We start from the raw sequence: 12,776 nt of genomic DNA on the forward strand, positions 1-12,776 counted from the left end.
GAAATGGTTCAGACAAGATTCCCAAGGATGTTGCCAGGGTTGGAGGTTTGAGCTCTAGGGAAGAGACTGAATAGGCTGAGGCTGTTTTCCCTGGAGTGTTGGAAACTGAGTGGCAACCTTGTAAAAGTTTATAAAATCATTAGGGACATGGATAGGGTGAACAACTAGAATCCAAAACTGGAGGGCATAGATTTAAGGTAAGAGGGGAAAGCTTTAAAAGAGACTTAGGGCAACTTTTTCATACAGAGTGTGATGCGTACATGGAATGAGCTACCAGAGGAAGTGATGGAGGCTTGTACAATTACAACATTTAAAAGGCATCAGGATGGGTATATGAATAGGAAGAGTTTTGAGTGACACAGGCCAAATGTTGGAAAATGAGACTGGATTAATTTAAGATATCTGGTCGGCATGGATGAGTTGGAGCGAAGGGTCTGTTTCCATGCTATACAGCTGTATGACTCTATCATGAAAGGAGCTTCTGGACACTACCCATTGCAGTACAAAACTTTGCAAGTGGGATTTGCATGATGCCTATCCATCTCAATCTTCTCCCTATAATGTTTTAAAACTCAAGTTTATCTCATTAAAGATGTTCTACCTGACTTTCCCCTATCTGGATGGTGCTCTGTTGCTTGATGTAAAGGTTCAGTGACATTCTGATGATTAGACATAGTGCGAAGGCTGTATTTACGAAATTGTATGAGTCACAGACTGTGCATAAATATAGAACTTTTTCTAAATTATAGGTAATTATCTTTTTGAGACACATCATTTCTTCATGTAGTCTGCCAATATCATCCTCCTCATTTAACATAATCAACTTTTCTTCAGAACGATTAAATTGTTTTGCATTATTTTTGTCCTTGCTGTGCATGGATTTTTTTCCACTGTTCTACAGTTTATCTGCAGAGGCTAAGCCCTTCAATCAGGGCAAGTGCGCAGATGTGACTGCTTCCAATATGCGTCAAATGAGCCTTACATATTTGCAGTTTTTTGTCAATGTGAAAGGAAATAAGCCTGGTCTATCTTACCTGATTTCCAATTATCTAACCTGCAACTTAATTATACACACATCAGTTCAAGCAAAAATAGTTTTACCTCGCTGCAGGAAAAGCCTGACTTTTATCTGGGATCTTATTCCTAGATGGCAGCTAGATCTACACACTACTTTAGAGTGTGTTATTGTGTTCTAGTTTTTCTTTGACTGATCCTGTAGTATGTTAGTTTAGGCTTTATCTTGCATTGTAACAGACATTGTCACGTTTTCTAATATTTTTAAACCATCATCTTTGTGTCCATCTTATTGCAGGTGTTTTCAGAGGTGGCTTTGACGTCCTTGCGCGTGCCAGACTAGCTATGGCCGACGGGGTTACAATGCAAGTGACGGTCCGGAGTGAGGCACATGTGGCTGTAGATGTGATCCTGCTTTCTGTTAGTTAAACTCACATTCGTTTACTTAGCTTTAGATCCCCATCTTTAAGAAGTTATGTACATTTGGTTTAAAAAAAATTGTGGAACTTGTTTTTCTTGGTCCATCTGGGAAACCACCGTGCATTGCTGCTTCATTGTAAGTCGATTTATGGATTAATATCTGAACATTCCTTTGTGTTCAGACTAATAAACGTTTACAGTTTGTCATTTGTTAAGCCATGTAACAGAACAAAACTGTCCATACAATGAAAAATGCATGTTTTTTTTCTGAAACTACCTTTATTTACTAAAATAAAGATTAATTAATGATCTTTGTATATGCATTTTGTATGAAATCCACCTTTTAAAAATCAGTTTCATTTATGGGTTAGATGAAACATTCATCAGAAACATCTTTTGTTCAACTTCGATATTCTTGCAGTGTAGCTGCTCTCAGTAGCAGTTCCATCCAGGCAGCAGCACTGCTGTTGCAATCAGTTGTCAGGGAAAATATAACTAGCAACAAACAACAAAATCTTCCAACAAATTCTGACCTAAGTTTACTGTAAAGCTTAACAGATCTTAAACTTTATATCAAAATGCATGCTCTATTTTCCTCTCCTTTAACCTGAATGAAGAGTTGAGATCCATACTTTAGAATGCTATCACAAGGAAGGAAAGTGGAAGAGAAGGTAATTTAGATGATACGTTGCTTGTATCTAAGAAAAATGGAGTGATTGCACAAATGTAAGGAGTCTTAAACTCTTTCTTTCAGCAATGAAAACTAAGTAGGGAAATGTGTGTAGATGATACATTTAGAGCTTGTAAGAAAGCTTTGTCTGAGTGAATTTTGACAAATGATTAGAGAGGAAATAAGTGGCATGCATTAGATGAGATTTTTGGAAGAAATTGCCAAGTAGTAAGTGTTTCCTGTATACAGTAGCCAAATGAAAGTCCTGAACTTTGATTTTGTAGAATTTTCTATGGATTTAACTAACCATTTTTGACAGCGACATTTCAAAAAAAGTCAATCAAAATACTTTGCAGCAATCATGTAAGGGATTCATCAAGTAAGAGCTAGTGCATTCTACAGATCGTTTTATAAATGTGCAACATAACATCTGAAATACAGGATCCCACCTGAATTGTTAAACTATGTTTCCAGTTCAATAGCTAATCAATATTGCATTTTGAGAATTCACTACCTTTTAATTCCAATTGTTGTTTCTCAACAGACATAAGAATAGTGACTATATGCCTGTTTGTACCAGTTGGTACACAATAGCTTGGCATTAGTTACAGTTAATCAAGGGAATTTTATTTTTGCATGAAAGATTGGATTGTTGTGTGCTACAGAACTGTGCAGACATATTCAACTGACAAATCAACTTTCTGCTACCAGTGGAATGACAATTCAGATCAGAGGTTTCACTGATGAATGAGTCTGCATTGTGTTGAATTTATATATAGGAATAGGGAATGGACTATTTAACCAGTTGAGCTTGTTCTACCATTCAATTAGATCATTCTGTATCATAACGATTTACTTACTTTGGTTCCAGAACTCTAGCCTAACAAAAAAAATCAATTAACATTTTAACAGATGTTCCTCATCCTTTGTATAAAGAATTGCTTCCTGGCATCACCCCTGAATGACCTAGCTGTTAATTTTAAGGCTACATCACCTTGCGCCGAACTCAAACAGATTATCTCAATCATCTACTGAAAAGAAATGCAAGCCTGGTCTGTGCAGCCTGCCATAATTTAATTTAAACATTTCAGCCCCTTGCAGAATACAACACAGCTCACAAATTTACTTTATGAACTTCAAGTATTAACTAACAAGTAAACTGTAACTGATGGAAAGTAAATAAAACTTGAAAATTATACAAATTGGTTCTCAGTATATGAAACTAATGAAAATGCTAACTGCTACACCCAAATTCCCATTCTGTACTCCTGTTCCACAAAACTGTACTATTTCAAAGCTTGCCAGGCCTACAGGTGTTAAAGGTAACCAAATTAATATCAGGCTGAACAGTGATATAGTTGAATGGTTTTGCAAAGGACTAATACTAATTCAAAACATTCCTATTTTGTTCATTTGGTCTGTACTAATGTTTTTGTTCCCAATTAGTAAAATCCCATCCTATTTCATCTGCTTAACTTTCCCTTGAAGGTGATATGCTATTCCTCTGAACTGCTGCATATGGTAACAAGTTCCTTATTTTAACACTCCTGGATAAATACATTTTTCTAAATTCCCAACTGGATTTACTAGTGACTAACTTATAGACTTGTATTCCCTTTCTCTCCTATCCCCACCACATGGAAAACATTTTCTTTGTCTGCCATTAACAAGTTCCTTCATAACTTTGAAGACCTCTGTCAGATTATCCTTTGTGTTTTAGTAAAGAATACCAAAGAAATGGATTGCAAAGAGGTAGTTAACTTTAAAAACTCACTAAATGGATGAAGTTTGTTGTGTCTCATCCAAACAGAGACCAAAAAATGAATCATCCTGAAACATCCCTGTTCTGTTCTTGCTCCATGAATTATTTTCATAAGGAGCTATTTACAATTGGATGGATGTGCCCAACTGATGGGTGTTACATGCAGTAATCTCCAATGAATTATTTCACATTAACACAGTGAAACATTCAGTAACAAAATAAAAGATAAAATGTTAAAGATAGAAATGCACAGCCAGTTGTCCTACATCTGAAAGGTTTAACATCTTGGGCACAGTTGTCTTTTGACTGTGCGTTACATGCAAAGCATTAATGCACTCATTCTCTTTCAGAAGCAATGTCCTGTGCCTTTCCAAGGTTTCTGGGCTTTATACCAGGTCTCCAATATTGTAACTTTTTTATTTCAGTCTAAATTAAACATTATTTGTTACCACAATTCTCAATGCAGAAGCAGCCGATGACCATTTAACTAGTCCAGAGTGGTCAAGATCCAATGCCGTATTTGCCAATTCAGAAGGAGTTGATGAAGTTAATGTAGGCTTGTTCAAAGCCCAAAGGATCCTCAAGTTGAGGGTAATGGTTGATATGGTCATCAAGAACTGACACTGTTGACTTCGGTACCAACTTCCTGAAAGAAAACAATCATCGAGTGGACAGTCTTTCTACTTCCTATCCCTACAGCTTCTACTACCCACACAGAAGAGCTCCTTTCTGCTCTTCAAACAGCAACTACAAAGTAACCTTTACTTTTTACCAAGCTCTGGTTTCCTCCCAAATTCCAAAAGATATGCAGGTTAGATAGATTAGCCATAGTAAATTTGTAATTGTGGGGATAAGATAGCAGGGGTGGGACTGGAAGGCATGCTCTTTAGAGGTTCTACACTGACCCTATGTGTCAAATGACTGCTTTCTGCATTGCAGGGATTCTGAGAATGTCATTTCAGTTATAGTCAGGTTTGTTGTTTTAAAAATATGGTTAGAATTTTTAAAACTTCTTAACCAAAACAATTAGACTTGAGCAAGACCAGTATCTGTTTGAAATCCTCAGCTGGTTGGACAATGTGAGTTGGCCAGATGGACTGCAGGAGCTCAAGGAGGTAGCTCACCATCACTTCCAAGGGCAGTTATGGATGGGGAATAAGGACTGGCCTTACCAGCAATACTCACAACCCAAGAGATAATATTCAAAAATATCTCATTAGTACTTTTCAGGGTCTGACAAGCAGCAATCTAATAATGAACAGATGTTTTTCAGATGTTAAAATTGAAGAATAAGTATTTGGTGAGGTCATTGGGAAAACTGCTCTTCTGTTGGAAAAATGTGCCCGAGATCTTTTGGGTCACATTGAGGCAACTGAAACCTCTGTTCAACATCTCCAAACAAAATACAGCATCACCAACATTGCAGCATTCCCTCAGTACTGCACAGAAATGTCAGTTATTGTTTATGCACTCAGGCCTAGAGAGTGGGACTTGAACACACCACCTCCTAGCTCAAAGGCAAGTATTATACCAATTCAACCTTTGTTACACAATGTGCTGCATATTCTTTAAAAGGAGAACAGTAATTGCTGAAGAAATAATTTGGCTGAAACTTACTTAAATACTAGGGATTATATTGTCATGACAATAGAAATCTAATGTTTTCAGGTACTTAGCGTCAGTATTGAACTCAATCAACTGATATCACTTAAGTCAGATTAATATTCCCGAACCTAGATTCTGATCCAAGGTGACTACCCAGCAAAGAATGAACAACTTGCATCTTTCAAATCTCAAAGCATTTCATGTCCAACTAAATAGGGAATAGCAGCAGCCAGAACCTACTGACAGCAAAGAATTATCAATCAAATTAACTGTTTCACTGGCGCTTGTGGAGGACAAGTAAATCTGTGTGTCTTTGAAATAAAGACTTGAAGTTTTTATGTTGCCCACAGAAGAGCAAACATCCTTGGATTTATGGTCTTGTCTCTTGACAACATCTCCGACAGGGTCAGTACTGCTTTAATATTGCACTGTAATGGCAACACAGATTATTTCAAGTTTCTGGAGTTACACTTAAACCTACAACCTTCCGATTGTTTAAAAGTTTTTACCACTGATCCAAGCAGCACTAAATAACTGTCAATTCTGTGCAAAGCAAGTAGGATATTTTGACCAGCCAGACTCAAAATAGAAGAGATGAAGAAAGGGGAACATAAATAGAAACAAACAGAATTGCAAGTTTCAATTTAGTTTCCTTCTCATGCATCAAAGTGATGCAAGAAATTCAGAGGGGGCTTTTAACTCTTGCCTTTGATCAGTACCTAATTCAGAGTCTACAACTGGTGTCACATTCAAATAAAATCAAGAATCAACATTATTCATCAGAAATTAACATCCCACAGGTCAACTGAGAGACTATTCATCCAATATAGCTATCCTCTTGGATAAATTTCTGTCCATTTTTCTCCATGTCTGTCTTTAACTTCTTCATTTAATTTCACCTCCTATCAATCCTTCCCCCTCTCACTGTTACACTTCTTCCATATGTCATTCACTCTTTGGGAATCCTTCCCCATGTACAGCCGTTTCAGTCTCTACAACTCTCCCCAGCATCTTATCTATACCTCCATAATCTTCACGTCTTCCACCTCATTGTTTATTCTCTCTCTTATCAATACTTCTGTCTCACTCTCTCTCGGTCTCAGGATAAGCAGTTGAACAATTATAACAGACCCTGCTTCACTAAAAGTTTTGTCAAGTTTTGGAATTCTCTGCGCTACAGGGTTGTGGTATTCCATTACTAAATACATTTAAAACTTCAAAAGATGGTGTTGAGCCACCACCTTGAACCGTAAGCAATGTACACAGAGGGGTCATATGGTGAAATTCTCTTTTTGCTAAGTTTTTCTAAATACCTGCCCATATTATCGCCTGGCTTGACTATTCATCCATTGAATTAGGAAACCTACTTTCTGCTAATTTTCACTTAGGAGTTTGTAACCTTTCAAGACTCCTTTCAAAAAGGAATTAATTATTTGCTTGAAAAATAAAATACAAGGAGTGAGCGATAGTGTGATTTGACCAGGCAATTCATGGAGAAGAACACCACGAATGAGTTTTCGAAGTTGCAACTGCCTGTGTTTGTATGTCTTTTGCTCTTATTTTCTTGGTATACATTGAGTAATAATATATCTTCACCTTGCCTATATAAGATATAAATACTTTGGGGACCTTAACTACTACTCCCACACTGTAGACGTCTTCACGATTTGTCTTGTATACCCGGGTAAGGCTCGTTGTTCTTTTCTCCATTCAACATAATACAAGCTACTTTTAAATGTTTCAATGTGAGCATACTATTCAAAATGTGATCAGATCAGACCGGACCAGTATACCCAAAGCTTTGGTGTAACTTAGTTTTCCACTCTCATGGTTATATTTCCTAGCCTCTTATCGAGGTCTCTCCAGGTTTATTTGGACATTGAAATGAGATAGGCCTTTTGGACCAATTGAATTCTACTTCGTCTTTTCCAAAGTTCTCTGGATTGAGTCAATGCTACTGACTCTATACATAAATAGATGCTTTACATTTATTTGACTTTCCTTACACAATGTTTAATTTTCTAAGTGTTTTTCTAATTTCCGAACTGATCTAAATCCATATACATAGCGAAGATCCAAAGCCAGATGAAGACAATTCCAGTACATTCCAGCCATTTAAGGGTTGGAGAAAGACATCAAATAATAACAAAAATAAAAAATTACAACCACTTACTGATAAAGATCCAGAAACTCAGGGTGAGGGTTCACACAATCCAATGGTCCATAGATTAAATGCACTGCAACAAAAGTTGCATATTAAGGATATTTTTATTCAGTCATTACAGCTATATTGAACAGTATTAGTTAATATTCAGTTCAAGGAACCACAATAGTTCACAATGCCTTGGGTCAGGACTGACGCTTCTGATTATATTCAGGAAGAACTTAACATCTTCTCAAAATCCACAAACAGGACTGGCCTGTCATTGTTTCAGCCTGTTTCTGTCCCACTGAATGTATTTCTTCCTACCTTAGCTCTAATTTTCTGTCCTTGTTCAGTCTCTTCCCACTTATATTTGTGATTCTCCTGATCAGTTCCACAATTTCCAACTTCCTAGCCCCAGCTGCCTCCTCTTCATTCTGAAGATGCAGCCCCTCTCCACATCCAGGATAGTCGGAAGTCTCTCCACTCCTCCTTGAAAGGAGACCTGAATAGTTCCCATCCCCAACCATTAACTTTCGCCCGGCTGAGCTCATTCTCATTTTGAACACTTCTTTTTTATTTCTTTTTCTCCAAGTCAAAAGGTGTGGCTTTGGGTACACATAGGTCCCAGCTATGTATAACTCATTATGGGGTATGTGGAACTTTACTTGTTCCAGTTGTACTTGGGCCACTTCCTAAAACTCTGCTACTTTGATGATGTCACTGGTGCTGCTTCTGGCTCTCATCTGGAATTGGAAAAATTCATTCGTTTTGCTTTCAATTTGCATTCTTCTTTCTCCCCTACTTGTTCCACTTCTGATCCTTAGCTCACCTACCCTGACTTCTCTGTTCCATTTCTGGGGATAGGAATGTCCACCACTATTCATTACAAATCCAGCTAACTCCCAGTTACTGAGACTACATTTCCTCACATCCTACTTCTTTGATAAGGTATCATACATTCAGCTACTTAGTAAGATAAGAGCCCAAGGTGTTATACAGTCAGTCTTACAGCATGGAAACAGGCCCTTTGGTCCAATCAGTCCATGCTGACCATAATCCCAAACTAAAGTAGTCCCACCAGGCTGCACTTGGCCCATATCCCTCTGAACATGTCTTATTCATATACTTATCTGTCTTTTAAACATGGTAACTGCACCTGCATCAACCACTTCTGCAAGTTCATTCCACACAGCAACCACGCTGTGTAAAACAATTGCCCTTCATGTCTTTTTCAAGTCTTCCTCCTCTCACCTTAAAAATATGGCCCCTAGTCTTGAAATCCCCCAAAGGAGGGGAAAAAAAAAACTTGCCATTCACCTCATCCAGAACCCTCATTATTTTATAAACACCTGTAAGGTCACCTACCAAACTCCTGTGCTTCAATGAGAAAGTTCCCAGCCTATTCAGCTTCTCCTAATAACCCAAACCCTCTTTTCCCAGCTACGTCCTGGTAAATCTCTTCTGAATACCTTGCTGCTTAATACGTTCCCTCATATAACAGGGAGGGGGACTAGAACTGGACACAGTACTCCAGAAGAGGCCTCGCCAATGTCCTGTACAACCTCACATCCCTAACATCTCAACTCCTATACTCAAAAGGTCTAAGCAATGAAAGCAAATGTGCTAAATGTCTTCTTATCCACCCAATCTATACATGAAGCAAACTTCAAAGAATTACACACATGAACATGAACCCCTAAGTCTCTCCGGTTTACAACATTACCCAAGGCCCAACATTTAATTATATAAGTCTTGTCCTTGGTTGTTTGACCAAAATACAATACCTCATGTTGGGGTGGCATATTGGCATTGACAGAGTTGGAATAATGCAGAAATTTTCAGAATGGTAACCTGTAACTAGTGCAGTGGCTTAGGGCTCAGTGCTGGAGTCACATTTTTACAATATACATTAATGACTTAGATTAGTTAAGTAAATGTACAATACCCAAATTTGGGGATGACACAAAAATAGACGGGAAAACGTAGTGAAGATGCGATGAATCTGTAGAGGGTTAGACAATTTAACAGTGTGGGCAGAAACTTGGCAGATGGAAATATAATATGGGAAAATTTGAGGTTATGCACAATGGCAGGAAGAACACAGAACCAAAATATTAATTAAATTGAGAAACACCAGCACAGGAGGATTCGGGTGACTTCATACATAAATCACAAAACGCTAGCATCCAAGTTCAGCAAGTAATAGGAATGGCAAATGAAATGCTTGGTTTTATTTCAAAAATGAATGACATTAAAAATAGAGAAGTCTTGGTAAAATTATACAAGACATGTTAGCCACACCTGAAATACCATGAACAATTTTGATCCCCTCATCTATGGAAAGATCAACTAGCATGGAGAGTGTTGAGGGGGTTCACGGGGAGGACTTTTCTTATAAGGAGAGGTTTAGCAAGTTGGTCAGAGCTCATTGAAGTTTACAGAAATTAGAGGCAGCTTCGTTGAAACATAAGATTCTTAAAAAGGACTCGACTGAAGAGAACGAGGAGAGTTTGTTTCCTCTTCTGAGTGTGTCTTGGATGAAACGGCATAATGTCAGAGCAAAGGGTTGACCATTTAAGACAGATGACATGGATATTTTTCACTTAGCAAGTAATAAACTGGTGGAATTCGTTACTGCAAAAAGCTGTCAAGACTGCGTCATTAAGAATATTGAAGGCTAAAACACATTTTTAAGCAGTCACGGAATAAGGGTTTTAGGGAAAAGACAAGAAAGTAGGTTATCCATAATCTCACTGAATAGTGGAGCAGACTCAAAGGGTTGTTTTACTTCTGCTCCTCGGTCTTATAATCTAAATCTGAGACCCAGCAACAATAATCTTATAGGAGTTACTAAAGTACAATTGGGAGCAGAGCTTCTGCATAATTTGTCCATTTCTCCTTAGCCCAAGGTACAGAGATCAATCTGACCTCTGCTGAAACTGAGATGAATTATATCAACACAGACTGCAATCAAACCCAAGATATCACTGATCTGTGTGTTGTAAAACCACATAGTTCATTAACCCCTCAGAGTTATAATGCCTAAAGAAAGGGCTGGTTTTACCAATGACAGTTTTATTGTCAACAGCTCTCGTGTATGAGAATAGCTTCTTATTTCTTTTATATAAAGCACAATTTGTTCTACATACATGGAACAGAAGTCGAAGTCAGGGCTTTTACCCATCGATCTCTGTACTTCCATCTTTGATTAATAAACTGCAAAATACTGAAAAAGAATTAAACTGTAGAACGTTAGACTGACAGTTCCAAGAGCTGAGTCATTATGACAGTGAAATATGTGTTTATTAAATGAACTCGCCATCTATACAGGCTCACCGTAAGTTTGCACATCACCTACAGTATGTCACAGGAACACGAAGTTGCTTTGTGACCATCTACAGATTATTACTTATCCTCTTTCAGTCTTCAATCATCTGATGAAGGGTCTAGGCCCTAAACGTCAGCTATTCTGTTCCTAAGATGCTGCTTAGCTGCTGTGTTCATCCAGCTCTACACCTTGTTATCTGTTTCAATCTTCCTCTGTTGCTTTATTTTTTGAACTGTCCCTTGTCGCCCTTTTTTCATTTGTTACTGTATGTTCTCCTACTCTACTGAAACTTCCTAGTATCTCACCCACAGTACACAATGCTGCCTTGTGTTTCATTATTTTAAGATGAGGCACTTCGACATTAGGTAACCAACCCTAAATGTCATTTATCTTACTCTCCTGTCTAAGCAATATCTGAATTTCAATTACATTTTCCCATTTTCCTGAACTTAATACATTGAATGGAGTTGGAGAAAAGAATTCTTCACTGGTGCATCTGTTCCAAAAGGATAGCATCAGATGGCTAATCAGTTTGGATACCCTACCTTCTCTCATTTATTCTTCAGCTCCAATTATCTAACAAAGTCAGGGGCTAGAAGACCTACCCCAAAGTACAAACTATTCCAGCTGAATATTTGTCTTAACTACTTATTTATCTTCTTTATAAGGAACATTAACTCTTTTTATTCTACCTTGAATGTGGTGGTGCTGGGGTGGGAAAATGATAAAATCTCAGTCAAGGTATCAATGCCCACTCTCAGCAGATACTGGCTTCCTTTTAAAGTTTTACCCTGAATCTGTGGAAGTCTCTGATTATTTTTGACTTCAGTGATAAATATTAGTTAGCCCATAACATTTACAATATATTTGTAATTTGTTTTGCTTGAAAACATTAGATTTTGCATTGATTTGAATGAAGCAATGCAAATAATACAAATTGGAAACTTATTGCCAAAACATGACTGATCAAATCAAATAAATTAAGCAACACTGAATTAAAATATACACAATAAAAATGTTAAAAATCAGAGGAAAAGAAAAGGCAGTATAAAACCTGCTGTACTGTGGAATTTATCAACTCAACTCCCCCACTGACGAAAGGTTTTGTAATAATCTGCATCTCGCCTCTCAGAGAGAAGCGAATACTACACAGCCCTGACCCAGCCGATTCTTTAACACATTTGCAAGGTCCTAGCAGCTCAAGGAGAATGGATATTTGCCTACATCAATGGATTATCTGTACTTAACCTAGTAAGCGTCAATCCGGTTCCTAACCAGATATTCAGGTTTATGTTTTTATAGGTATTTATCTGCACCACAATCCCTGTTTTAATTGGGCCACATTCTCACTCAACAGAATTCTGTACAAAATCCCCCCAAAAATACCCCTTGGATGTGAAAAGGCTTAGAGGTCTTTACCTCTGCATCCCTGTGCAAAGCCTAAAAAAATCATAATGCTTATCAAGTAAAAACTGATGTTAAAAACTTTATAGTAGGATGCTTCAACTGACAGTGCGTAAACTGATCATTAGAAAATGTACTAACAGAGTTCACATTTAGCTAGAAGTTTAACAGAACACAGAACTGGCTGAACTGAAAGTTTTGATTTAGTCACTTATAAGGAGATGCTTTGCACAAAGACTTTAATTGCTCTGACATTTTCTGATATTTAAAACTCATTAGGTGTTCAACTCAACTAATAAGCATATGCTACTTCTGTTGAGCTATGACCTATTCAGCTGGATATTTAAAAAATGTATTTCCTTACTATAGCCAATAATTTGCTTCCCCTCTCTGAACTAAAAAACTTATTACATTATTGCTTATTCTA

General features: G+C 37.5%; 2 protein-coding genes across 11 annotated transcripts in view; one reads left to right on the plus strand and one right to left on the minus strand.

Moving 5' to 3' along the window:
- Positions 1 to 1,745, plus strand: part of copg2 (COPI coat complex subunit gamma 2) — a 61,744-nt gene extending 59,999 nt beyond the window's left edge. For both annotated transcript variants that reach the window (XM_048553938.2, XM_048553937.1), the window contains exon 24: positions 1,313 to 1,745. In XM_048553938.2, coding sequence (XP_048409895.1) covers positions 1,313 to 1,443 — 131 coding nt within the window. In that variant the 3' untranslated portion in view covers positions 1,444 to 1,745. The remainder of the gene's footprint in view (positions 1 to 1,312) is intronic.
- Positions 1,724 to 12,776, minus strand: part of mest (mesoderm specific transcript) — a 31,578-nt gene continuing 20,525 nt past the window's right edge. For 5 of the 9 annotated variants that reach the window (XM_048553944.2, XM_048553942.2, XM_048553941.2 and 2 more), the window contains 3 exons: positions 10,767 to 10,843; positions 7,645 to 7,708; positions 1,725 to 4,512 (listed from right to left, as the gene is read on the minus strand). In XM_048553944.2, coding sequence (XP_048409901.1) covers positions 4,395 to 4,512; positions 7,645 to 7,708; positions 10,767 to 10,843 — 259 coding nt within the window. In that variant the 3' untranslated portion in view covers positions 1,725 to 4,394. Of the gene's footprint in view, positions 4,513 to 7,644; positions 7,709 to 10,766; positions 10,844 to 12,776 lie in introns of all 9 variants that reach the window. The other 4 variants (XM_048553947.2, XM_048553945.2, XM_048553949.2 and 1 more) reach the window with 1 other exon arrangement.

This window comes from Stegostoma tigrinum, chromosome 25, assembly GCF_030684315.1.
Source record: "Stegostoma tigrinum isolate sSteTig4 chromosome 25, sSteTig4.hap1, whole genome shotgun sequence".
Classification (NCBI taxonomy): Eukaryota; Metazoa; Chordata; class Chondrichthyes; order Orectolobiformes; family Stegostomatidae; genus Stegostoma; species Stegostoma tigrinum.